The sequence below is a fragment of the Kockovaella imperatae genome (assembly GCF_002102565.1).
Source record: "Kockovaella imperatae strain NRRL Y-17943 chromosome Unknown BD324scaffold_4, whole genome shotgun sequence".
Lineage (NCBI taxonomy): Eukaryota > Fungi > Basidiomycota > Tremellomycetes > Tremellales > Cuniculitremaceae > Kockovaella > Kockovaella imperatae.
Genome location: NW_019028944.1, coordinates 574,199 through 597,065, shown reverse-complemented (window position 1 = coordinate 597,065; position 22,867 = coordinate 574,199). Strand labels below are relative to the sequence as shown.

The following is a 22,867-nucleotide window of genomic DNA, read 5'->3' as shown; positions in this document are numbered from 1 at the left end:
CTCAGACAAATTGATCATTGACAGGCTGACGAATGGGTATTCTCACATGATGGGATAGCTGGGAGCCTCAACAAAGTATCTTCAGGCTGCATCACATCCTGAATCGAAGGATCTTTGTGGCTATAGCCGACGACAGATCATAAGATGTCTAATCACGGGGTCGGTGTCTCCGCTGCCAGGACATAGATGGACATACATACACAGACATGATAATATGATCTATCCAGATGATTGCTTCCCTGGCGTATCCCACTCTCTCACAACACGAGCTGGGAGACAGGTTCTCCGCGCTGCAGTCTAAGCCCACTGGCTCAGTTCCCGAGTGCAAATCGACAGTGAGATGGCTCATGGGTCCCCGCCACAGCTGACGGGGGAGACTTCCCCTTGAGGTCTTCTATCGTCAGTCAATCTCCTCACTTCTTCTTTCTCCTCTTTTCACCCATCTCCGCGAGTCTCTCGAAGACGCAGCTGATGTGAGGCGCGACAGGGACGCGAGCATAACTCGATTTCGACCTGAGGACCAGTTTCCCGTCCGTATCTTGTCTAGCTCTAGCTCGGTCTGCCGATTCTGACTTTGGCTCCAGCTCCTCAATCAATCCGTCTCGATCGGTTTCTTCTTAGTCAGACTGTTCTTCGCCTGATTCATCCTCCGACCCACTGTCGTCTGACTCGTCTACATCTGACCTTTCGACGTACAAGGCATCGACCTCAGAGTCGTCAGAGTCAAAGCAGGAAGAAGTCCCCTCGTCATCACTCCCTCCTGTCGCAGATGTCCTCCTCGTGTCTCTGACAACCAACGGGTCGTTCTCCGTACTCCCACCGAGGCCTCCACATCTCGATCTCCAAGCGTCCCTCTGTCGCTTGACCTCCGCCAGTTTTCGCTCTGTTCTCTCTTTCTCCGCTTTCAATTTGGTCGCATGACCTTGATGACCTTGACCCTTTCTCGATACGGCCTCGAATTGGAAACGAAGGGTGCACAAGTCCTTCACGGCTTGATCTCGCTCCTTGATAGCCTTGGAGACTTCGTCAGTCTTGACGGTGAGCTGTTGCTTGATCTCTCGGATTTCTCTGGCAGTGGTCTTCTTGTAAGCTTCATGATCCGTTTTCGATCGCTCGAGCTTCTTCAGCACTTCCGCCGTCTTGCTCTTCTCATCCGAGACGTGCTTCTTCTGGTCTTTCGACGCGAGTAGCAGCTTCTCGTCCGAGACGTCTTGATACTTTGAGATGAAAGTCTTCAGGTCGGTACTCCAGGCATCGATCTTGGCGTGGACTGCCTTGAAGTTGGGCGGCGCGTCCGTGGAAATCGAGCGGGGTCCAGCACGTGCTGATTCAGTAGGGAGATTGTGAAGGTCATTCGTCGTCTCTACAGGCATGAAGGGCCCAGAGGGGTGTCGAATGCATGAAGCTGAGCGCGTGGATGGTCCGCATTGTCTGAGGCCATGCAAATCCTTGATCTCGTATCAACGGATGGACAAGCAGAAATAGGCAAGGGCATTCAACAGCCTGCTCACCTCGACTTGATCCCGTGTCCTCTTGCGTCTCGAGTCCATATTCTTTTCAGTAGCATGAATAGTCTGATGAGGAGATAAGGAGTTCAATACTCGTCAATGTCAGTGGAAGTAATAAATGGAGGCTGCCTTGAGAGGGGAATCTCAATAGGGACGGCCTTCAGCGAGATGGGGCGGCGCGGCGATCAAAGCGCATCCTCAACTGGACAACGTCCTGCCACCCTGTCACTCTGAACAAGATGCGGTGATGCAGGTCAGTACCGCAGGAGCGCTGGCTTATTCGTGGTGGATGCAGCCGAGGACGAAGTCGATCGACTCATCAGACATTGGCGTAGTCACCACCTCGAAACGATTCCGATTACCGCGTTGAGAGATCACGGACTGCCACCAGGGTAATTCAAACCGGTCTCAGCTTCTGCAACAACATAGTGGGCAATGCATGCGAATGATGAAGTGAGAATAGCCAAGACAGAATGATGTGGAAGATAAATGACGACCTGGGATTAAGGGTGAAACATGTAGACACAGAGAGGTAGATCACAGGAAGAGAGTCAAGAAGCAACCAGCGACAACAGCAGTCACCACTGGCAACATTGAGAATCGCGAAGAGATAGACGAGGCCGATCCTATCTTCTGACCTGATGCTGTCGATTCGCCTGATCCAGCATACAGTTGAATGTTCTTAAAGTAGGTGAATTGCTCTGTTGGTGTAGCCCAAGTCGAATCGCTTCCTCCGAAAAAGGTCGAGAAGAACATGCCGTTGATACCTGCGAGAGAGGAGGCAGATCGCAACTCGAGATTTTGAAAGTTCATCGCTTGGACTCCATTGTAGTAGAGTCTGGCAAGATTTTGTGTAAGCATGAACGACGTGGGCCTGAAAGGCGTTGACTCACTGAACGACTCCATTCGCGACACCGACTTCATTCAACACTACGACGAGGTAGATTGTCTGCCACTGTCCGCTGACAAAGCTAAAGCTGCCTCTGTCGAGCGATGTACCGTAGTCGGAATTACAGATAATGCCGGTATCTGAGCAAAAGTTCTTGATGGACATAGTGGGAATGTATGCGTACACTAAAGGTGGGAGGGAACAGCATCGTCGTCAGCCAACAGGTCGGACCGCCGCCTTGCAATGCTGTGCCGGGGCACAGGTATCAAGCCACGAAACAAAGAAAAAGACTCACCTTCGCCCATTCCATTCGTACGCCACATGAGACGCGTCGAGAAACAACCTGTACCATCTGTCTCGCTTCCTCCAGAGCATCCGAATGTCTCCGGGCCACCTTTGAGACCTGGCAGTTTACCGCCTTGGACCCATCTGGTGACGGTGATCAGCGATCAGCGCCCTGTTGTCGAGAACTACGGACTCACTGATAGTCGCTCGAGAAGTAGATATCGTATGCCAGGATCATCCTCTCAAAAGTGCCATTCAGCGGGTTGGCATTGAATTGAGTTCCGCCCGTATTGTTAGAATATGATCCTTGAGGGTATTCTATACGCAGGACCGTATCTCCAGAGGAGGAGGAGGAGGAAGAAGAAGTCGAGGACGATGAAGTACTCGAAGAGGCTGAAGACGACGTCTCTGAAGCCGCCGCCGCAGTAGACGATGGCGAAAGGACAGAAGAAGAAGAATGATGATGATGAGTGTAGCTCGTCGTTGTCGTGGACGCGACTTGACGTCTTGCGTTTGTAGAATTTGACGAGCCAGCAGGATCAGACACAAAGGATCTGCACGTAAACGAGTTAGCGTCCTATCTGGATCATCCTGATAGGGATCACAACTCACATATCAGACGTTCCCCAAGATATCCTACCGCTGAGATCCCATGCTGAATATAGATACGAAGCCGCGTCTTCTCTCTTCATCAAGCTCTGCGAAGGCATCGGGAATGTAAAATTGCCTTCGGTGACTGACCATTGTTCGACGAGCTGTTCAATGGTCGTGGCGAAGGAAGAGGAAGTCGAGGCGATCAACAGACCGAGGGTGTAGAGAGATGTAGACCGTCGCATTGTGTGTTCTCAAGTGATGAATGGTGAAAGGATCTGCGAGAATATCGAATTCGGACTAGAGTTGAGATTTAATCGAGACTAGTGCCTTCAAGCCGCCTGAGCTTCTGTCGATGAGGGCGCAGGTGGAGCTCAAGACGTGGACCAGTGGACCTTGTTCTGCTTCAAAATGTCCGGGAGAAGAAGAATTGCAACAGACGTTGATAAGAGGAGGTTGAGGTCTTGCTTCTCCTTCTTCTTCTTCTTCTTTTTTGGGTGATTGAATCCAGTGAGTGATGATGATCGTCCATGTACTACTACTCCGTTTGCTCAATTCCCTGCACCGCTAATCTCAAAATAGAATGGATTGATTTTTTGGGTAGGGTATGGGGGGTATGGCGTACCGTAGCTTGCGTGGGCCTGTCTGTCGCCGTTCAAAAAGGGAAAATCTGCTGCTGAACAGCAATAATAGGATTGGTGACCACTGAAGCGAAGATTGTTCAAAAGTCTAACAAGGGTTCACAGCGATGTCTCTCACAAGAGTCAATGTCAGAGACACATCCACAGCCACAGCCAGTACAATGGGGAGGTTTGTTGATCATTCACGGACAATTTTAAAAGTGGCGGAGGCGGGGCGTCTACCACTAGAAAATGGCGGCACAGCTAATAAACGGTCACAGGATCGCCGACCCATGCCGGTCATTCTGCCCCCATGTTTATTATCTATGCAAGCGAACACACCTGACAGCAACCGCCTTGGGGGGGATGTATGCAACAAAAATGAAAAGGAATCGTGAACAGCTGACTTTTGGCTCTCTACTCGTTCTCTCTGGCTGACCCCTTGTATAATCTACATCCTTGACAAAGCCAAAATATCCAGACCGTACCTGGAGATCTTGGCGGGGGATCGGGGCGAGATCCGGACGTCGCAAGTCCCTAGCGTCTTCACGGTCTCAAAGCCTCCATCTATTCCCTCCTTGATCGGTCCTAGCTGTCAGAACTCCTTCATAGATCCTGATCGTCATCCAACTGAGCAGGCTTCAACATGCCCGGTACGCGCATAGCCGATTCCCTCTCCTCCTTGGCCTTCTTCATCGCATCCGCTTCTTTCTCGTCGATGAACAGCTCCGCATTGTCCCCTGAGAATTCTTTGAGAGAAATGAGGAAGTCGCGCAGGGTGAATTTGAATTTGACGGGATCCGACGAGTGATCAAACATTAAACCGACGAATGAATGGATCGATGCACTGGCCCGGAACCGTCAATTGTCTGCTATCCCCTCGGTTCGTCTCGAGCAACTCACCTATGCACATGTCCAAAGGCGTTTCTTAGCAAGTCTTCAATATATCCCTTGAGGAACGTCACATTGGTCATGCTCGAGTCGTTGACTTGAGCTGGGTCGAATAGTGGCGCCTGCACAGCGCCAGTCTCCACCAAAGAGATCAATCGTGCCAGTAGAATGGCTTGCATCTTGAAGCCAGATTTGTGATCCGCATCGGTCAAGACGTAGAACACATCGCCGAGCATGCTGAGGAGGTATTGCTGGTAGAATTGGTTGGCAATTTCCTGTGATGATGACGCAAAGTTGTTGACAATCTCAAACGCGACTGGGACATATCAGCAGAGATGCTCACCTGGCCACTCACTGTTCAGACCGGTATCGGCGATATCCCTCATAGTGTGTTTGAAGGCCCACACAACTGAATCCATGACGAGTTTGAATTGCTGTGGTGGAAGTTCCAATAGTGCTGCAAAGTCAGCCATAGAATATACTGAGATCACTCACAAGAGAAACACGTAAGGTTGATCGCCCTCAACAGCTTGAAGAATCCTACCCGGTGCTCGGGGTATTCCGCAAAGTCCTGATTGATCATTCCCAGTGTCGGCTCGAAGACTGCATCGAGAGTCGGGGCAATCTGAGCAGACAGCAGAGGTCCAAGTTTAGACACGATAGTCGCCATCACGTTTAGGACCTCGGCATCCCTAGCGGCAGGGACATTCTGTTGATAGTCGGTCAAGATGGCTTCCAAGAGACCAGGGATGAGGTTTTTGTTGACTCCATCCAGATCTTCGGCTTTTCGGACGTACGTCTCGACGAGCTTTAGGATCTCCTTCTTGATCGTACGCAGAGACCTGACCTTGGGAGTTTTGGTTGCGACCAGGCCTAAAGACGTCAGCGTCAGCGGCAAATATTGTGTGCCGGGTCGACTCACCCTGTTGAGCAACTTGCTCGGAGATGATCCCGCTGACGGCTTTGTACAGACCGAGCATGTCAAGCCAGATTCGTCCAAGTTGAGGGAGGAAAAAAGGTCCAATGGAAGTACAAGCAGAAACGTTGGTTTTGAGGATATTCGACATGATCTTGACGTTTTCAGGATTGCTAAGCACATCGACGCTCTGCGCAGCCTGCTTCATCAGGTGATCCCACTGAAAGCGTAAGGCGTAAGCTTTCGAGACATTGGATGGGTAACAGCTTACAGCATTGTTCGGCAACTCCATCAACTTCTCGATTAGCCTCTCTTGAGTTGGCTTGTTGGGTTGCGCCGAGATCATGTATCCTACAGCTTCGTAGAACGTGTGGACCTGACAACGTCAAACTCATCACTCAACCCTGAGCTCACCTGTTGCGGGGCGAGGTCCACCGTGATTCTGTGTAATGTCCGCAGGATCTCGTCGATAAAGGGCTCGTGTTCCCCGGCTTGCTGCATGACGAAATGTCGCCGACATTTCTGAGCAATCTTGATAAACGTATCGCAAGCCATGTCCTGAACACCTGGCCAATTCAGCACTGCTGTATTCGTCATGGCGCTCACCCTCATGCGTCTCGTGCATGAACTCGAACAGTTTATTGACAACGGTTTTGAGGAATTTCCAATGGGCTTTCAGGAACCGTGGATACTGTCCGACAATGTACATGATATCCGATGCGCAGACGGCTTTGTTGTCCTTGCCCCGCTTCATTTCCGTCAGGCCAAGCAGGTCCTTGATGACAGTGACGAGGAATCGCTTTTCAGTCTCCTCATCTGGGAACCCGTCAGCCAACTCTAACGGTCAGCACCTACTCATTGCACCCGATATTGATCCAATAGCCCAACAGAGCGTATTCAGATTATTCCATGACCACTCGGAGCCGTCAATCTGGACGGCGTTAGAAAAGCGCTGAAATGACCATTCAGATCACTCACCTGCTTGGACAGTTTGTCGGTCATGATCATCTCCGTATCCGAGACATCCAAATGTGTCAAGTAGACCAGCACTTCTCTCATACTCTTGTACAGGACAATCGTATCACTCTCCTTCATGAATTCTCGGACAATCTCTCCCTCGTCGTTCTCGACAATCAAGACCTGGTCATGTCAGCGTGACCGGCAATCGGGCAAGTGATGAATTCAGCTGACCTCTTCTGGTTTGACCATTTTCTCAATCATGACCAACCGCAGATTTGAGAGGATGTCGGCGTAAATATTCTTTCTCAGCGGCACACCGTTCAGTGCCAGCCCTGAGCCATTCATGTCGCGTCCGAGATTGAGGTTGATGAGAGGGTTAATGTCGTTCAAGGGGAGTGATTGTAATTCTTCATACAGTTCAGATACAAGCTGTTTGCGATCAGCATTTGACCTCCTTCCCCTGGCCTACCTTGCCCCAGTACTCGAGACAGATTTTGAAGACTTCACGGTCGTCGACTGTGGAGATTTTGATAAGATACAGGTGGGCGTTGATGAGCAATTCAGTGTTCTCAGGAGTTTCGATGAGGCGAAGGTGATTATGAAGGAAGTTTGCAAGGAAGAGTGCGAGGTTTTTTATGAGTTGTTGATCTTCATCGTCAGATGAAGCGTATGCAGCCGCCATGTCTTTGAGGTGGTCAGATAACTCTCTTGGATGGGGCAGCTCACCTGTGCCTGGTGGGACCATTCGGTTGACGCTGGTCATGACGACCTGGAACAAGGTGACGAATTTGCTATTAAATTCGGGTCCGACAATCAGACCGCCAATCTCGGACAGACATTTGAGTGTCACATTGCGATAGTCTGGAACCTCGAGGAACTGACGGGTCAGCAGGTGCCGGGACGAAGATACCCACTCTTGAGACCAGGAAGTCGATGATTTGAGTTTCAAATATGTATCCCAGTGGAATCCAATTCAAGAACCGCAATAGCGTTTCCAGGGTGGCGTTGATCAAACTCGGCTTGTTGGCCTTTTCCAAAACTTCATTACACAGTGTAAAGATGTCTGAGAATTCGTTGCACATGCTTTGCTTCAGAGCCTTCGTCTTGGCCTGTGTCATCTGTTCGGCTGAGAAGTCGAAGATCTCTTCAGAGAGGAGTTTGAGAATGATCATGTTGTTTTCACAGAGGGATAGGTTGGTACGGGAGGAAGTGACGATTTCGGGAATGAACGACGGCCAATCCTTCGGCCATGCCTGTTTGAGGATCTAGCAATGGGCTTCAGCATGGATGTTCTGAAACGGTCCGGCTTACCTGGACCAGTACCAAGTTGAGCTTGTTCAGATATCCCTTTTCTCGCCTCATTTTCTGCTCATCTGAGGACGTATCCACGGTGAGCTGGACGATGAAATTACGTATCCCATTCTGTTGCTCTGCGGGAAGGGTCTTCCATCGTGTCTGGATGAGCTTTTCTAGAATCTGTAGGGCGATGTACTGCAGGAGCGTGAGCGGACCAATCCGGTGCTGCAGTGTCGATCATTTTACCTTGGTGTTGAGGTTGTTGGAGGTCTCTAAGACAGCTGGGACACGCTGCCAAGAGTCCGGATTCTCTTGGAATTGAGTGAGGACACGTTGAGCTTGTTGTTGCTACAAACATTGGATTGAGCGGCTGCCTAAATGCGACATGGAGGGTTTGAGAGTGTAGAGCTCACTTGTTCACCGGATCCAGTGTAAAATGCCTGTACGACCTGATCCAGGAGACTAGAAGCGTGTCAAGGTCTTTCACCTGTTCGCTATGCAACCACACTCACCCCACATCGAGGTCCTTGGAGAAGTCCAGGATAGCCTAAGTTGAGTCAGCCAAAGCTAACTTGCAAAGGTGCGGCAGGTCTGCATGTGGGCCGGAATTACTCACGTCCATGGCGCATCCAACGGTTATCCTCAAGCCTATAGTCCGGCAGTCAGTTTGACGCTACCTGACCTGTGGAGATGTCAGCAAATGCGTCTTACCCAACCGAGTGGCATTGGAAAGGTGGCAAAGTCAAAATGGCAGCTTACAGCAGAAGGAGCTCTTGCAAGCTTGGCCAGGTAATTTGCCAAGCTTGCGGGATAGTTTCCACAGCTTCTGCAAGACCTATACGAATAATTGTCGCTCAAAAGGGTTGCACCAAGCAAGTCGTCTAAACCGTCGCTGTATGGGCTCCCCGTTATAATTGGTTGGTGTAGCTGGGCGCGTGTAGCGATGGATGACGGCCGGACAAGAGGGGGGGAGGTCTCCGCCGCTTTCGGCATTTTACGGCGATATCTTTCTAGTGGCAGTCACTGGCGCGCGCGAGAGATTAGATATCGAAGTTGCCACTGATGATGGATCAATTATTTTTGTTGTTGTTGTCGTCGCCAATCGTCACCATGGCAGTAGCTTCATCCAGTAGGCCGGGGGAAAGCTCTCCTCGGCGAGAATCTGGTGGAGAGGAGGATGATGAGTATGCTCTACCCAGCGATTACAAGGCCTACGTTCCGGTCGCTAAGCGTCGGGCTCAGCTTGCATCTCAACTCGGCTCAAGGTCAAAGAGAGTGAAAATGTCAGATGAGGTGGTCAAGGAGATGGAAGAGAAGAAACAGGAAGAGGATGAAGAGGAAAAGGCGAGAGAAAAGGCAAGGAGAGAAAGGACACTCTTGCAAGCTGCTCAGGAAGTCAAGGAGAAGAGGGCCATCGAAGGTGAGCCTGAACTGGGGATTCATCGTGTGGAGAAACGACTGATCGAGGTATGTAGATGCCTCTAAGACGGCGGGTCAACTTGCAGAGGAAAAAGAAATGGCTTTGTTGAAAGAGATGGAGAGGGCGCAGAAGAAGTTGGCGGGTGCGAAAGAGATTGCTGAGGGGACTGTTTGGACAGAAAGTCTGAAAACGACGTGAGTGGGGTCAAAGCTTGACTTGTTACTCACCCGTCCCTCAGTTGGCGACCACCAGGATTTATCCGGGATATGTCAGAAGAGGAATGGCAAGCGGTCAGGGAAAAGCATCATATCATAGTAGAGGGAGAGGAGATACCCCCTCCGATCACAAATTTCCAAGATATGAAGATCCCCAAGCCGATATTGGAGCATCTGAAGAGGAATGGAATCAAGCGTCCTACACCTATTCAGATTCAGGGTATACCCACGGCGTGAGTGGTGTGCACAGTGTTCCGGCGTTGACTGCATGCTGATGGGATCGCTCCCAGGTTTACCGGCCGAGATATGATTGGGATCGCATTCACAGGATCAGGCAAGACTCTTACTTTCACCCTACCAGCTATCATGCAAGCGCTCGAAATGGAATCCAAGATCCCGTTTGTCCGAGGTGAAGGACCTGTCGGGCTCATTGTGTGTCCATCCCGGGAGCTCGCTCGACAAACGTATGAAGGATTACAGGCAATGTGTAAAGCCCTGAAGGAGGGAGGGTATCCCGAGTTGAGGAATTTGCTCTGCATTGGAGGTATCAACATGGCGGATCAAGGGGACGTATTGGGTCGAGGGGTCCATATTGCCGTGGCTACGCCAGGCAGGCTGATGGATATGCTGGACAAGGGCAGGTTGAATGCGAACAATTGCAAGTGAGTAGGGAAAGTGTGGGTCCTGGCTAATGCAAACAGATATCTATGTATGGATGAAGCCGACAGGATGATAGGTGAGTCTCACTTCCACGATGGGTTCTTGAACTCACTCTGTCCAGATATGGGCTTCGAAGAGGATGTCAGGAGCATTATGTCTCATTTCAAGGTGAGCTTCTTCCTCCGCGAATCGGCCTGGAGCTGATGTCCCGGCCAGTATCAACGTCAGACACTGTTATTTTCCGCTACCATGCCACGGAAGATTCAAGACTTTGCTCAACAGTCATTAATCAATCCGATCCTGGTCAATGTCGGTCGAGCGGGTGCTGCGAACATGGATGTCATTCAGGAGGTCGAATACGTCAAGCAAGAAGCCAAGATGGTCTACTTGTTGGAATGTTTGCAAAAGACCCCTCCGCCAGTCATCATCTTCAGTGACAGCAAGAACGAAGTGGATGGTGAGCTGCATATTGACAAGGACGCGGTCAACTCACTTGGACAGATATACAGGAGTACCTCTTGCTTAAAGGTGTGGAAGCGGTTGCCATCCACGGCAGCAAGAGTGAGCATTTATGCGTCTTTCCCCCTTGATCGTGCTCATTCCCCTCTCCTCAGCTCAGGAAGAACGAGAATACGCCATTCGATCATTCAAAACCGGCGCAAAAGACGTGATGGTAGCCTCTGGCGTCGCATCTAAAGGACTCGACTTTAACGAAATCCAGCATGTCATCGTGTACTCCATGCCGAAGGAGATTGAAGATTATGTGCATGAAATTGGACGAACGGGACGATCCGGGAAAACGGGGATTGCGACGACGTTTGTGAATATGAATACGAGTGAACAGACCTTGTTGGATCTAAAGTATCTGTTGATGGAAGCGAAGCAGAAGTGAGTCAAACGAGCGAGCGAACGAAGCGAGCGAGGAATGCTGGCTCAAGCAAGGGATGTCACGTACTCTCGCTCACGCCTCGTTATAGGATCCCCGAATTTTTGCTATCCATAGACGACCCACGAGCAGCACACGGAACCTCACTCAAGGGTTGTCCGATCTGTGGCGGTGAGTTTGCGTCTGAGGTCGTTGCCCTCTCTCCCAAAGCTTAATCACTCTCTCTTCAGGTCTCGGTCACGGTATCCAAGATTGTCCCAAACTCGAAGACGCCAATCGTAGAGCTCAAGCTGCGAGTCAGAAATACGCAGGTGGAGGATACTGAGTTGTATTGTAGCACATTTATGATCATTGCCGTCTGTTGTATGTATGATATGTATACATGGTCGCCAGGAGTACAGGAAGTGGCGGAATCAATTTGCTGATCACCTAAGCCCGTTGAAATCGCTGACGTCTTGTTTTCAGCCCAAACTTCCTGCGATCATCCTTGGAAAGCTGACCTCTCCATATATAGTATTGTATATCGTCTGGGTTGTTGTTGCAACGGCGGGACTGGGATCGTCGGAAGAAGCAGCTGCATCGGCATCTGTTTTACTGCTTCAGCATTCCCAAAAACGAACGGATCTTGGACCCTCCCACGTTTGATTATAATCTATTTTTTGCCTCCTTGAGGTGGAAAAAATTGGATCTTCTCGTCGGTAGACCACTCACTTCGAGCACGAACGAATCGATCCCTTGCTACCCGAGCAGGTCAGCATAAACATCTCGTCCCCATTCTACCATGTCGCCATCTTCACCTCGGATCACATCATATGATCCAGATCTACCTCGGACTCACGCCATCACCATTTCACCGAGTGCTCTCTCACCAGCTAGGTCTACACCCGCTGGACTCTCCGTTCCGAATATGTCTCATCGGCATGGAACGAGTGTGAGTAACCGAGGAGGTGTTGGACCTGGAGGTAGCGGTAGTGCCGGAGTGAGTGGAGGTGGTGGAGGAGGAGGAGGAGGAAATGGAGGATATAGGGATAGAGAAGATCCTGATATGGCTAGGGAGAGACAGAGACAACAGGATATAGAGAGTGCCATGAGCATGTGTGCGTGTCGATGTCCTGTCATGGAAGCACAGGTCGCTGATGGTTCTCATTGCTATAGCCCGGGCTCGATCAGGAAGCATGGTCAATGCCGATACGTCGCCTGTGGTACGACCTTCCCTATTACATCATCCGTCGACATCACCCATTGACGAGCGAAGTTTTCCTCATTTGAGTGATAGAGAAGAACACGATATGGACCGAGCTCGTTCAGGAGCGTTCAGGATCCATGACGATACTGGATCCGAGGATGGAGATCACCAAGCACATCATGATCAAGATGAAGAGCGAGGAGAAGGTATGATGGATCACAGTCGACATCGAGATGGACGAGGATTGAATGGGAATGGATCAGGAAGCGATGCGTCAGGTTACGACAGTCACTCGCGATTGCTGCCTGGGAACGGGAGTGTATCTGGAGGACATGGACGACAAGGTATGGGTCATCCTCACAGTCTTGGACATTCGAGTCAACATCATCATATGGGACATATGGATGATAGGCACCTCACCGCTAAAAATCAGTTCGACTTTGGGCCCATGGAGGAATTTGCAAGGGACGAGTTGAAGCGTGATGATCGGACTGTCCCCAACTGGATCGAAGACTCGAAAAAATCAGGTAGAAGAAGTAGCTCGGATCATACGCCTCCAGCGAACGAAGTGACAGGCGAGAGTTTCGGAACGATGGAGAGGACAGCCACCATCAGCGCGTACGGAGATGAGAATGGCGGATCATCTCTTCCAAAGGAGGAGACGCCTTTCCATCGAAGACGACAACGCAAACTCTCTCAGTCAAACCCTGTTCAACGCCGTCAGGGCAAACTTGCCCTTTTCGAAGGATTCGGTCAATCGGACGATGCGCCTGAATCTTCAGCTTCCGCTACTGCTTTCAAGGCACCCAGGCAGCCCAAGAATCTAGGTGGCAATGGCTTTGTCCCATTCAAAGATCAAGCGCCTGGGCATGATCGACCCTACAGATTCTCCTTCTATTCCAATGCCCTGCCGGTGACGATCCATGCGAGGACATTGGCGGAATTACCGGCCGATGGACAATCGTTTGAAGATCTATTCAGAGGCAAGCAAGTGGATAGATCGCCTCAAGTCGAATCGACAGATTACGGCGATGGAAGTGTCAAGACCGGTTCTGGCGTCCCGAATGGGAATGCAAACGCTCAGATCGGGACCAAGACTGGACTATTGGCCAAAGCAGCTGCGGCAGCTGGTGTGGCAGGGACCATGACGCCTCCTCCACCTCCGCCCGGTGGTCTGCAGGTCGACGAGGAGGATGATCCGGAAGCTGCGACGTGGTGGCTGGACGTCTTGTCACCGACAGATGACGAAATGAGAATGTTGTCAAAGGTGAGGATCGTTATGGCAGAGACCGTTGTAAATGCCCTTGCTGATATCTCATGGTCAGGTCTTTGGCATTCATCCGTTGACGACTGAAGACATTCTCCTCGAAGAAACACGAGAAAAAATCGAACTGTTCAGAAACTATTATTTGGTCTGTTTCAGATCTTTCGATCAAGATCCATACTCGCAGACGTACCTCGAACCACTCAACATGTACATTATCGTTTTTAGAGAAGGCACACTGTCGGTAAGTGGGAGGAGGCTTTCGCTTAAAGCTCTGCCTCGAACCATCGGAGTTGGATCTCATCGCTGACGCTTTTGGTCCGCAGTTCCATTTCCGAGGTACACCCCACCCTCAGAACGTCCGTCGTCGAATCAAGCATCTCAAAGATTACATTTCCGTCACCTCCGATTGGATCTCGTATGCTCTTATCGATGACATTACCGATGCTTTTGGGCCTTTGATCCAGAGCATAGAGTACGAAGTCGACAGTATCGATGAGCTGGTGTTGATTTTAAAGGAGGCGGAGCAGAGTGACATGTTGAGGCGGTGAGTCCGAGTCGAGACGAGCCGAGTCAAGCGAGGATATACGCTCGCGATCTCATCCTTGACGAAAGTCTAAGCGCGTTTGCTGACGACGCCTCTCCAGGATCGGAACGTGTCGTAAAAAGGTTATGGGACTACTTCGATTGATGGGCAACAAGGCGGATGTGGTCAAGGGTCTGGCCAAGCGATGTGAGTGCGGATGCTGCTGAAGAGCCACTTGCTGATGATCCGATGCAATAGGCAACGAGCAATGGCTGGTGGCTCCAAAATCAGACATTGTGAGTGAGACGAGACTCCCTTTAGAGATTGTGTTGAACGTATGTACCTAGGGTCTCTATCTCTCCGATATTCAAGACCATTTGATCACCATGACGCAGAACTTGAATCACTATGAGAAGATCTTGTCCCGATCTCATTCCAACTACCTCGCCCAGATATCCATCGAAATGACCGATGCGAACAATCAGATCAACGATGTGCTCTCGTGAGTCGACCGGGCCGTTCTCTTTTTTTTTCCCAGTCTATAATCTGATGAGCATGCCAGAAAACTGACAGCCTTGGGTACGGTGCTTATGTGAGCTCTTCTTCCGCTGTCTCCTGATTTTCGCGCTGATGCCCCGGTCTAGCCCTATGAACTTGGTCACTGGTCTCTGGGGGATGAACGTTCATGTTCCTGGACAGGATATCACGACCGGAGTGAGTCTCTCGTCTTGCTCTGCACGTGGACGAACATTGACGCCCAGATGCTCAGTATGCTTGGTTTGGAGGGATTTTAGGAAGTTTAGCTTTGTTTGCTGTCCTTGGAGCGTTCGCCACTGTAAGTCACCACGCAGGCCCCACACACGCGTCGCTGAGATTTCGCAGTACAAGTGTTTCGTCCGATAGTCCATGCTTCGTCGCTTGCGGTATTCAATATAGTCTTTCTACGGTATCAGTCCCGCCATCGCGCGCCCTTTTTTTTTGGTATGTATCACATCCATCGCCTTGGTGGATCGATCCGATCACGGATGGTGTTCTCACCTTTCTATGCGTCGCGTAGGATGGATTATTGCACTCTTGGCGGTATCGGGCCCGAGTCGACCGAAGCCCAAAGCCACAGAGAACATAGGGGGGGGGGACCTTCGCGGAAAGGGGTTTTCTTCCGCGTTGCCTCGGGTAAGAGAATCATGGGCTTGTAGCCGTAAAGTGTTCGTCACGACGCCTCGAATAAATATCCGACTCGGAATGCGCGAATTTCATCTTTGATCCATTATTATCTGATAAAGTCTTTTTGGGTCGACTCGACTCTGTTGCGAGTCGGGAGACACTACAGTGATCGCGCGAGTCAATTCGCACATTGGGGTGACGCCTCTCGCCGTTCTTTTACCAGCTTAGAGGGTCGCATGACTCAGCTTTCAAGTTTGCACATTCCTTCATCGGCCGACGATTCCGTCTGAAAGGAATCAGGGTATAAAACATGAAGCACTTCTGCAGATCTCTTCCTACTCGACCGGGACCTCGCCTTCTTCGACTGACTTCAGAGTCTTCCTCAAAGTCTACAATTCTTCACGCAGCTAGACCCTCGCCTGTGTTCACTGTCCCACACCATCATCGTCCCTTCACCATGTCTGCCGACGTTCTAGCGCCTCAGGAAGTGGTCTACTCGACGAATTCTGATCGACCACCTATGCCGTCAGATGTGGCGACTGGAGGTGAGTTCGATCAGCGTTTGACGACAACGACGACGACACGACTTGTACAGACTCGTTCGTGCTTCACCTCCATGACTCGATCCGGGTACTCGAGTTTCTCGACGCCGTCGTATCAGTCCCTCACTCCCTCTTACCACTCTGTCTTTGATCGCCCTGCCAGGAATCTTGCGCTCACGATCTCATCCCTCTCCACCCATTCTCTCTCTGCAGAACATACGGCCCAAAAGACCGACGCGTACCTTGACACCAAGCTCCTCGCGCCGGGATACGGCGCCGACCAGGTCCTCGAGAAATGTCGAAAGAGGGCTCATGAAGCGGGGATTCCTGAGATCGCAGTGTCCCCTCAACAGGGACAATTGTTGAGTATCCTCGCGAAGAGTGTCGGAGCCAGCAAGATTCTGGAAATTGGAACTCTGTGGGGGTGAGTTTTGACTCCCTGTCCCAGGGTAGCTATGAAAATCGAGACCATTCACTGCCATTGGCCATCTATCTTCTGGGCACAGAGTCACCCTCCACATCTCCAAAACCCACTCTGCGTCGATGCGTATCCACTTGCTGACGTGTCCTTGTCACCTAGCTATTCGACCGTCTTCCTCGCTCGATCTCTGCCCAAGCACGGTCAGATTGACACCCTTGAGATTGACCCTCTTCACGCCAAGATCTCCAACCAGACCTTCATCGATGCCGATCTTTACCCCTTCCCCAAGATTCACATTGGTAAAGCTGTGGACACGTTGAAAGGGTTGAGCCCACCTGGAGAGGCAGAGGGTCTCAAGGATGCCGGTGAGTCGCAGTGGCATCGAGGTTGGCTCCTCTGTCCTGCCTCAGATCCTCCTTACTTGCTGTCGTCCCTGACGATCCTGTCTCCAGGGTATGACTTTGTCTTCATTGACGCGGACAAGGGAAACATCCCTGAATACTTTCAACAAGCTCTCAGACTCTCTCGAAAGGGTGCTCTGATTTTCATCGACAATGCCATTCGAGGCGGAAGGTGGGCTTCCTAACCCGCTTGTTCCTCCACGCTTTGCTGAATCGACGCCGCTCAGAATCACCTCAGAGTACCGAAGTAACACCCACGAAGATGCCAACATTGCTGGACTGAGAAAGTTTTATGATTGGGCCGAAAAGGATAATGGCAAGACTGTATTGTTGAGTGGGACGCAGACAGTCGGAGCGAAACATTGGGAGTGAGTGATCCGGCCACCTATAGCCAGCCATTGCGCCAACCAGTCTTCGGTGATGAGTGCTGACGCTTGAGCCTGCCAGTGGATTCGTCCTCGCTACCAAGCTGTAGCGATATCGCAACGTCTGAGCTGAAGGCCCCTTTCGAAGTCGCAAGCCTGCAACACATGATCAGCAGTCAGGGACGTCCCTGAGGATCCCCATCAAAATCCCAGTTGAAGTCGCCGGATTGGCCTTGCCAGATGCGGTCAAAGCTACGCGCTTCGTCCCCTCTCAAATTTGATTTGCATTTAGTGCAAAACCGTACGAGCCGCCAGTCAGCTGCACTTAATGTGCGTGGGCTGCGAATGAATGTATCTGGGAATGCATTCTCGATGTGTCCTCTCTTGACCTCTAGCGCATGTGAATCACTCTGCATCATTACCACCGCCACCGCCTTCCCCGTCAGCTCCCTCATCAGTGTCTTTCTTCTTGCTCTTACTCTTGCTCTTGCTTCTGCTCTTCCCTCCACCATCGCCCCCACCGGACGGCAAGGCTCCTGCTCCGCCACCGCTAACACTACCGGCCTTGGACAACTCCTGACCCTTTGGCATTGGCGCTCCGAATGTCAATCCATCCTTGTCAGGCAGTTTTGTCCCTTCACCTTCCCAGCCATATCCAGTCCAACCATCCGTTCCCCGTCTCGCACTTGACCAACTCCCTTTCCCACCTTGATACTCTCCAAATTTAGGTAAATCAGGATAATGCACGATGACATTATGTCCCATCGCAGCTGAATAAGCTTGAGCTTGAGACACTGCCGGATCGAGGGCGTATGCGAAAGCTGACGAGTTCATGAGTTCCGTTCCGCTTTTTGAAAGCAAGGGGGTATACGATGGGAAGTACCGTTCATGCGCTTTGACACCGGGTACACCGGGGATGGTCAATGGGTCCGAATGAATAGGCTCGTAGGTTGGGAAATAGGAGGCGTGATGTTGCCATGTGGGGACATCATCTTCAGCAGGAGGTGAAGGCGGCGCGGGGTCCAGGTGAGTCTGAGGAGGATTCTTGTTCGATTTGGTGAACAGTTTGCCAAACACACTGTTCTTCTTCTCGGGCGTAGGCTCCGGCGTCAGTAGACCTGTTGATGCCAGGTCGATCGTGGGAGGAGGGACATTGATGATGGCATCTGGTGGATTGGAGAAATGAACAGATTTCTTCTTCTTCAGTTTCGCAGGCGTCGACTGAGGCGTGGGCAAAGACGCAGGCGGGGGCGTTTCGATTGGACCCCAAGTGATAGGGACAGCCATCTTCGGTACTAGACCACTGCTCTTGGACGATTTTGATGAAAGCGGAATGGAGCCTCCAGCGATGGGACGTGACGGATCGACAGATACCTCTTCGTACAGCTCTCTGAGCGGGATGGGCTCGAAGAAGACGGGATCGAGGTGGACGTATGGAACTCCAGGCATCTCGACTGGACCTCCTATATAACCGCAAACCGCGAAATCTATCAGTATCTCGTCATGTGGTGAGCCGATGCTCACACTGGAGACGCACACAGATTGTGTGCAGTGTACGGTAATTATCTGGACAATAAGCGTCAGGCGGCGGTGAGCATCGTTACCATGCGAACCAGGTGCAGCAGCACCATCAGACAGACCATCGGTCATCGGACTCGTCTATTGGCTCTGTCCCCTTTTACCCCCTCCCCTTACCCTTCCTCACACCGTTGTCATGTCCCCACGCTGCTGCAGCTGCTCTTCCCTCCCTAGATCTCAGTACCAAGTCACTGCCACACTGCCACATTCACTTGACGCGTGTAACTTTTGGGCGGAAGGGTGATAACGCGGTTAATTAAAGAAAATCAGAATCTACACTCAGGCCCTTTTGTCTGTCACGCGTGAACTCTTAACCCCCTCATCCTCTCATCCTTCTATCCCACCACTCCTTTCATCTCTCACTAACAACCTTAGAAGCTGGTCTTCGATCACCTCTTTCTCTCTCTGCTTCGCTGGAGTCGGACTCACGCGTCGCTCACACCCAGTCCTCATCACCTTGGCAGCGTGGCTCCTGGGCCAACTCGTTGCACGGATCACCCTTACTTTCCTTCCCGCGGGTCCCTCACCACCAGAGCCCCCACCCCCTTTCAACATCAGACCCATCATCGTCTCTCATCAACTTATCCATCCCCTTGGCTCCGATCGTATCTGTGATACATTCCACTACACATTCGCTTTACCATCATGAACAACTACGGGTATCAGGACGACCATATCCCTTCTCCCCGCCGGCCGGATTACTACTCCCCTTCTCGATCCACCTCTGGAGGACTTGGACCAGGATCAGATTCGGGATACTCGCCAACTAGGCCTGCTCCTACACCAACTCAACAGACTTACAATAACAACAACGCTTACTCACAGAGAGATTTCTCATCACCGCCTCACACTGGCGGGGCTCGACAGCAGGTTCCTCACGACTCGTACCATCAACCTGCCAACTCGTACTTTCCAGGCGTATCAACCGACTTCCAACGAGGTCCTTCACCCATCGCTCAACCAGAGATCCACGAGATGCAGCATTATGATAGTCACTCGAATGGAGGATTCCCTCTGCCTCCCTCTCACCCTGGAATGGCGTCGAGACCGTCCTTTTCAAGCTATCGTTCAGACTTTCCGGATGAGAGCAAGTCGTACTCGTCGACGACTCACCTCGCTACGCCGAACAAGGAATGGGATGTTGGCGGAATCGTACCACCCCTCCCGAATCAATACTCTGCATACCCCCCTCAGTCACCTTACGGTCAACCCTACAGTAATCAGCCATACGGTCAAGCGCCTCCTCAGACCCCAATGACTCCCGCTGGAGGTTCTCATCATTGGCACCAGGTCCGAAATCAACTGCTTGAACGACGGGTCGTCAAGCAGATTCCTCTGGTCAATGGAAACTTGATCATGGACGTGCCCGTGCCAAAGGGAGTAGTCCCTACGGGTGGCGGAATGGGTTTCGAAAAGGATGAAGTGACCAAAATGAGATATACCGCCGCGACTTGCGACCCCGACGACTTTATGAGGCGCAAATTCTCCTTGAGGCAGTACCTGTGGGGAAGAAAGACTGAGCTATTCGTGAGGGGTACAAGGTGTCACCGTAAGGATCAACACTGACCCACGACCACAGATCGTCATGACGATGTACAACGAGGATTCCGTCCTTCTTCTCCGTACCCTCAACGCCGTCATCAAGAATATTGCCCATCTCTGCACACGGAACCGATCAAAGACATGGGGGGCTCAAGCCTGGCAAAAGGTAGTCGTCTGCATCGTCGCCGATGGCCGAAAGGTCGTTGATGCCAGAGTACTCAAAGTTCTACAGCTCATGGGAGTGTACGCCGAGGTCAGCCGACACTTCCTTTAAGCTGTATGCCAAAGCTGATACCGAACACCAGGGAGTCATGAAGGACACCGTATTGGACAAGGAGACCCAAGCGCACATCTTCGAGTACACCTCCCAGATAACCGTCTCGGAAACTGGAGATGTCGGTTTCGGATCCTGCCCCGTTCAGTTGATCTTCTGTCTGAAAGAGTGAGCCAGCACCGTCCACGGAAAGCTGACACGGCCTCAAGACAAAATAAGAAAAAACTCAACTCGCATCGGTGGTTCTTCAATGCGTTCGGACCTCTAATCCAGCCCAACGTCTGTGTCCTCCTCGACGTCGGCACCAAGCCCTCGGGTCGAAGTATTTATGAGGTAAGCTTCGAGATCTTGTTTCATCAGATCGTGACCCTCAGCTGACCAGGAACAGCTCTACAAGGTCTTCGAGAAGCACGAGGTAGATACCCCGCTGTCAATGACGGAAGATTTTGACCTGACTTACTGCTCAGAACGTGGGCGGGGCATGCGGAGAGATCTTCGCCGATACTGGCCCTTGGGGCAAGCTTCTGTTCAACCCGCTCGTTGCTGGACAGAATTTTGAATACAAGGTGAATAGATCAGCCTTGGCGGCAAAGGTTTGCTGACCGATGCAGATGTCCAATATTCTCGACAAGCCTTTCGAATCGGTCTTTGGTTTGATTTCAGTCTTGCCTGGAGCCTTCTCAGCGTCAGTCCCCCGTAACCTGGATTTTAGTCATGACTGACTGCCCACAGCTACCGATATGCCGCCGTGTCGAACCACGCAGACGGCACGGGTCCCCTTGCTGCGTATTTCCATGGTGAAATGATGAATCTACCTGGTGCCACTGCGTCCATCTTTGACAGAAACAAGTTTTTGGCAGAAGATCGTATCCTTGCCTTCGGTGAGTCAAACTACAGTCGCCAGTCGCAGTGCTGACGAATGCTCAGAAATCGTCTGCAAGAAGAACGCCAAATGGAGGCTGCAATACGTCAAGTCTGCCAAGGCTGGAACAGATGTGCCGTCTCGTGTGCCGGAATTCATCTCCCAACGTCGACGATGGCTCAACGGGTGAGCCACACATTCTCTTGCGAGACTGACCATTCCAGATCGATCTTCGCCGCCACATACGCTATGGTGTGCTTCTGGCGCATCTGGACTTCTGGGCACAACATCATTCGAAAGTTCTTCCTTACCATCTTGACTGTATACAGTGAGCTGGCATTTCTGGGTGCACTTGGCTAAGCTCACGCTCATCAGATCTTGTCAATTTGATCTTCAATGTGCTCTCCGTGTCTTCATTCTACCTCGCGTTCTTCTTCTTGATCGACTCGTCTGTGTCTGGCAGTAAAGATCCATTTGGCGGCTATGGTCAGGACATCTTCGAGGTCTTCAACAAGGTCTATATCGCGTTGATGTGAGTGTCATACGCGATGTCAGAATCAATCAATCGTCTGACTGCTTCAGCTTCATCGTCATCATCTGTTCTCTTGGCAACAGGCCGCAGGGATCGAATTGGTTGTACACACTTTGGTGAGTCGTCGTCTTGTCAGACCCGCGCTGACGTGCAGCATTCTGCTCTTTGCTTGCTGTCAAGGTATCCTGCTCTACGTTGCCGCGTGGACGGTGTACGAGACTGTGCCCCACACTACGGAAGGCTGGACCAATGTCAGTGCTCTGTTCGAGAACCAGACCTTTGTCGACCTCGCCCTATCCCTGCTTGCAACGTATGGAATGTACCTCATCTCGTCGATCCTCTACTTCGAGCCCTGGCACATGATCACATCGTTCGTGCAGTACCTGCTCCTGCTGCCTTCCTATGTCAACATTCTTCTCATCTATGCCTTTTGCAACCTTCACGATGTGTCTTGGGGTACAAAGGGAGACAATGGGTCGTCCAAGGATCTGGGAGGCGCAAAGAAGGTCGAAAAGGACGGCAAGGAGATGGTAAGTGGGATAGTCTGGCTTGAGAGGATTCTGACGTGTCGTCTTAGGCTGAGGTCGCTCTGCCGACTAAAGAAGAGGATGTCGAGGCTCTCTGGCAACAGGCTCGTTCGGAATTGCGTGTCCCTGCCAAAGAGGTCCATGAGAAGCGAAGTGCAGAGACCAAGCGATCAGACGGTGGGTTTAGCGTTGATCAGGTGATTGAATTGAGCTGACACACTTCGCAGAGGACCGAACGTTCCGAACGAATGTCGTGCTTCTCTTCCTCGGTATCAACATGCTCGTCATCATGCTCTTCACTTCCTCAGTGTTTGTCAACTGGATCAAGCAACATATCCCGACGGCCTCGGCCTCAGCGTTCAATCCATATCTTGTGAGTAATCACGATCTCAGAATCCACTGTGACTGACCCGCCTCCCAGACTTGCATCTTCTACGCTGTCCTTGGTCTGTCAACCATGAGATTCACAGGCTGTGTCCTGTACCTCGTCTTCAGGATATTCGGGTTCTGAGGATGATGGCGCCGAGAGTCTAAGGGACATGGATG

The 22,867-nt window shown here is 51.3% G+C and overlaps 8 protein-coding genes across 8 annotated transcripts; 4 read left to right on the top strand and 4 right to left on the bottom strand.

The window, feature by feature from the left end:
- Positions 1-181: 181 nt before the first annotated feature.
- Positions 182-1,847, bottom strand: BD324DRAFT_620692 (hypothetical protein). Its single transcript, XM_022015310.1, has one exon. The coding sequence runs from the start codon at positions 1,371-1,373 to the stop codon at positions 618-620; it is 756 nt and encodes a 251-aa protein (XP_021872316.1). The 5' UTR covers positions 1,374-1,847; the 3' UTR covers positions 182-617.
- A 198-nt stretch (positions 1,848-2,045) lies between these two features.
- On the bottom strand, positions 2,046-3,518 carry BD324DRAFT_649765 (hypothetical protein; the record flags this gene model as incomplete). Its single annotated transcript, XM_022018044.1, has 5 exons — positions 2,046-2,346; positions 2,402-2,582; positions 2,693-2,826; positions 2,880-3,236; positions 3,295-3,518. 5 exons carry the CDS (start codon positions 3,516-3,518, stop codon positions 2,046-2,048), a joined length of 1,197 nt encoding a protein of 398 aa, XP_021872315.1.
- An 877-nt stretch (positions 3,519-4,395) lies between these two features.
- On the bottom strand, positions 4,396-8,890 carry BD324DRAFT_353671 (CRM1 C terminal-domain-containing protein). Its single transcript, XM_022012562.1, has 20 exons — positions 8,716-8,890; positions 8,573-8,638; positions 8,469-8,503; positions 8,370-8,418; positions 8,203-8,304; positions 7,972-8,151; positions 7,575-7,925; positions 7,387-7,537; positions 7,130-7,344; positions 6,892-7,089; positions 6,679-6,840; positions 6,556-6,631; positions 6,307-6,516; positions 6,115-6,266; positions 5,972-6,076; positions 5,707-5,920; positions 5,280-5,657; positions 5,140-5,241; positions 4,797-5,100; positions 4,396-4,740 (listed from the first exon to the last, which is right to left on the bottom strand). Exons 2-20 carry the CDS (start codon positions 8,576-8,578, stop codon positions 4,500-4,502), a joined length of 3,231 nt encoding a protein of 1,076 aa, XP_021872314.1. The 5' UTR covers positions 8,579-8,638; positions 8,716-8,890; the 3' UTR covers positions 4,396-4,499.
- A 176-nt stretch (positions 8,891-9,066) lies between these two features.
- Positions 9,067-11,462, top strand: BD324DRAFT_578086 (P-loop containing nucleoside triphosphate hydrolase protein; the record flags this gene model as incomplete). The annotated part of the gene is made up of 11 exons (XM_022013303.1): positions 9,067-9,376; positions 9,432-9,570; positions 9,615-9,824; positions 9,882-10,253; positions 10,293-10,327; positions 10,373-10,419; positions 10,468-10,708; positions 10,753-10,812; positions 10,866-11,139; positions 11,229-11,308; positions 11,368-11,462. The coding sequence occupies 11 exons, from the start codon at positions 9,067-9,069 to the stop codon at positions 11,460-11,462; spliced, it is 1,863 nt and encodes a 620-aa protein (XP_021872313.1).
- A 1,453-nt stretch (positions 11,463-12,915) lies between these two features.
- On the top strand, positions 12,916-15,170 carry BD324DRAFT_577597 (hypothetical protein; the record flags this gene model as incomplete). The annotated part of the gene is made up of 10 exons (XM_022013269.1): positions 12,916-13,362; positions 13,513-13,590; positions 13,649-13,831; positions 13,914-14,134; positions 14,235-14,320; positions 14,372-14,409; positions 14,461-14,615; positions 14,676-14,705; positions 14,758-14,827; positions 14,883-15,170. The coding sequence occupies 10 exons, from the start codon at positions 12,916-12,918 to the stop codon at positions 15,168-15,170; spliced, it is 1,596 nt and encodes a 531-aa protein (XP_021872312.1).
- Positions 15,171-15,378: 208 nt separating this feature from the next.
- BD324DRAFT_620662 (O-methyltransferase-domain-containing protein) lies at positions 15,379-17,387 on the top strand. Its single transcript, XM_022015309.1, has 6 exons — positions 15,379-15,822; positions 16,033-16,243; positions 16,400-16,605; positions 16,693-16,813; positions 16,869-17,009; positions 17,089-17,387. The coding sequence occupies exons 1-6, from the start codon at positions 15,588-15,590 to the stop codon at positions 17,114-17,116; spliced, it is 942 nt and encodes a 313-aa protein (XP_021872311.1). The 5' UTR covers positions 15,379-15,587; the 3' UTR covers positions 17,117-17,387.
- On the bottom strand, positions 17,388-18,096 carry BD324DRAFT_620656 (hypothetical protein). Its single transcript, XM_022015308.1, has one exon. The coding sequence runs from the start codon at positions 17,838-17,840 to the stop codon at positions 17,412-17,414; it is 429 nt and encodes a 142-aa protein (XP_021872310.1). The 5' UTR covers positions 17,841-18,096; the 3' UTR covers positions 17,388-17,411.
- Positions 18,097-19,619: 1,523 nt separating this feature from the next.
- On the top strand, positions 19,620-22,832 carry BD324DRAFT_577423 (chitin synthase-domain-containing protein; the record flags this gene model as incomplete). The annotated part of the gene is made up of 16 exons (XM_022013257.1): positions 19,620-20,111; positions 20,164-20,379; positions 20,432-20,568; positions 20,610-20,733; positions 20,789-20,815; positions 20,868-20,966; positions 21,012-21,085; positions 21,133-21,281; positions 21,328-21,448; positions 21,487-21,590; positions 21,638-21,794; positions 21,845-21,910; positions 21,949-22,324; positions 22,372-22,498; positions 22,549-22,694; positions 22,743-22,832. 16 exons carry the CDS (start codon positions 19,620-19,622, stop codon positions 22,830-22,832), a joined length of 2,505 nt encoding a protein of 834 aa, XP_021872309.1.
- Positions 22,833-22,867: the final 35 nt, after the last annotated feature.

Coding starts and splice junctions, on each gene's coding strand:
- BD324DRAFT_620692 (XM_022015310.1), bottom strand. CDS start 1,373: ATGCCTGTAGAGACGACGAATGACCTTCACAATCTCCCTACTGAATCA.
- BD324DRAFT_620662 (XM_022015309.1), top strand. CDS start 15,588: ATGAAGCACTTCTGCAGATCTCTTCCTACTCGACCGGGACCTCGCCTT. Junction 15,823..16,032: donor GTCAGATGTGGCGACTGGAG/GTGAGTTCGATC, acceptor CTCTCTCTGCAG/AACATACGGCCCAAAAGACC. Junction 17,010..17,088: donor GTCGGAGCGAAACATTGGGA/GTGAGTGATCCG, acceptor TGAGCCTGCCAG/TGGATTCGTCCTCGCTACCA.
- BD324DRAFT_620656 (XM_022015308.1), bottom strand. CDS start 17,840: ATGAACTCGTCAGCTTTCGCATACGCCCTCGATCCGGCAGTGTCTCAA.
- BD324DRAFT_353671 (XM_022012562.1), bottom strand. Junction 6,077..6,114: donor TGGACCTCGCCCCGCAACAG/GTGAGCTCAGGG, acceptor TGACGTTGTCAG/GTCCACACGTTCTACGAAGC. Junction 5,921..5,971: donor TGGAGTTGCCGAACAATGCT/GTAAGCTGTTAC, acceptor TTACGCTTTCAG/TGGGATCACCTGATGAAGCA.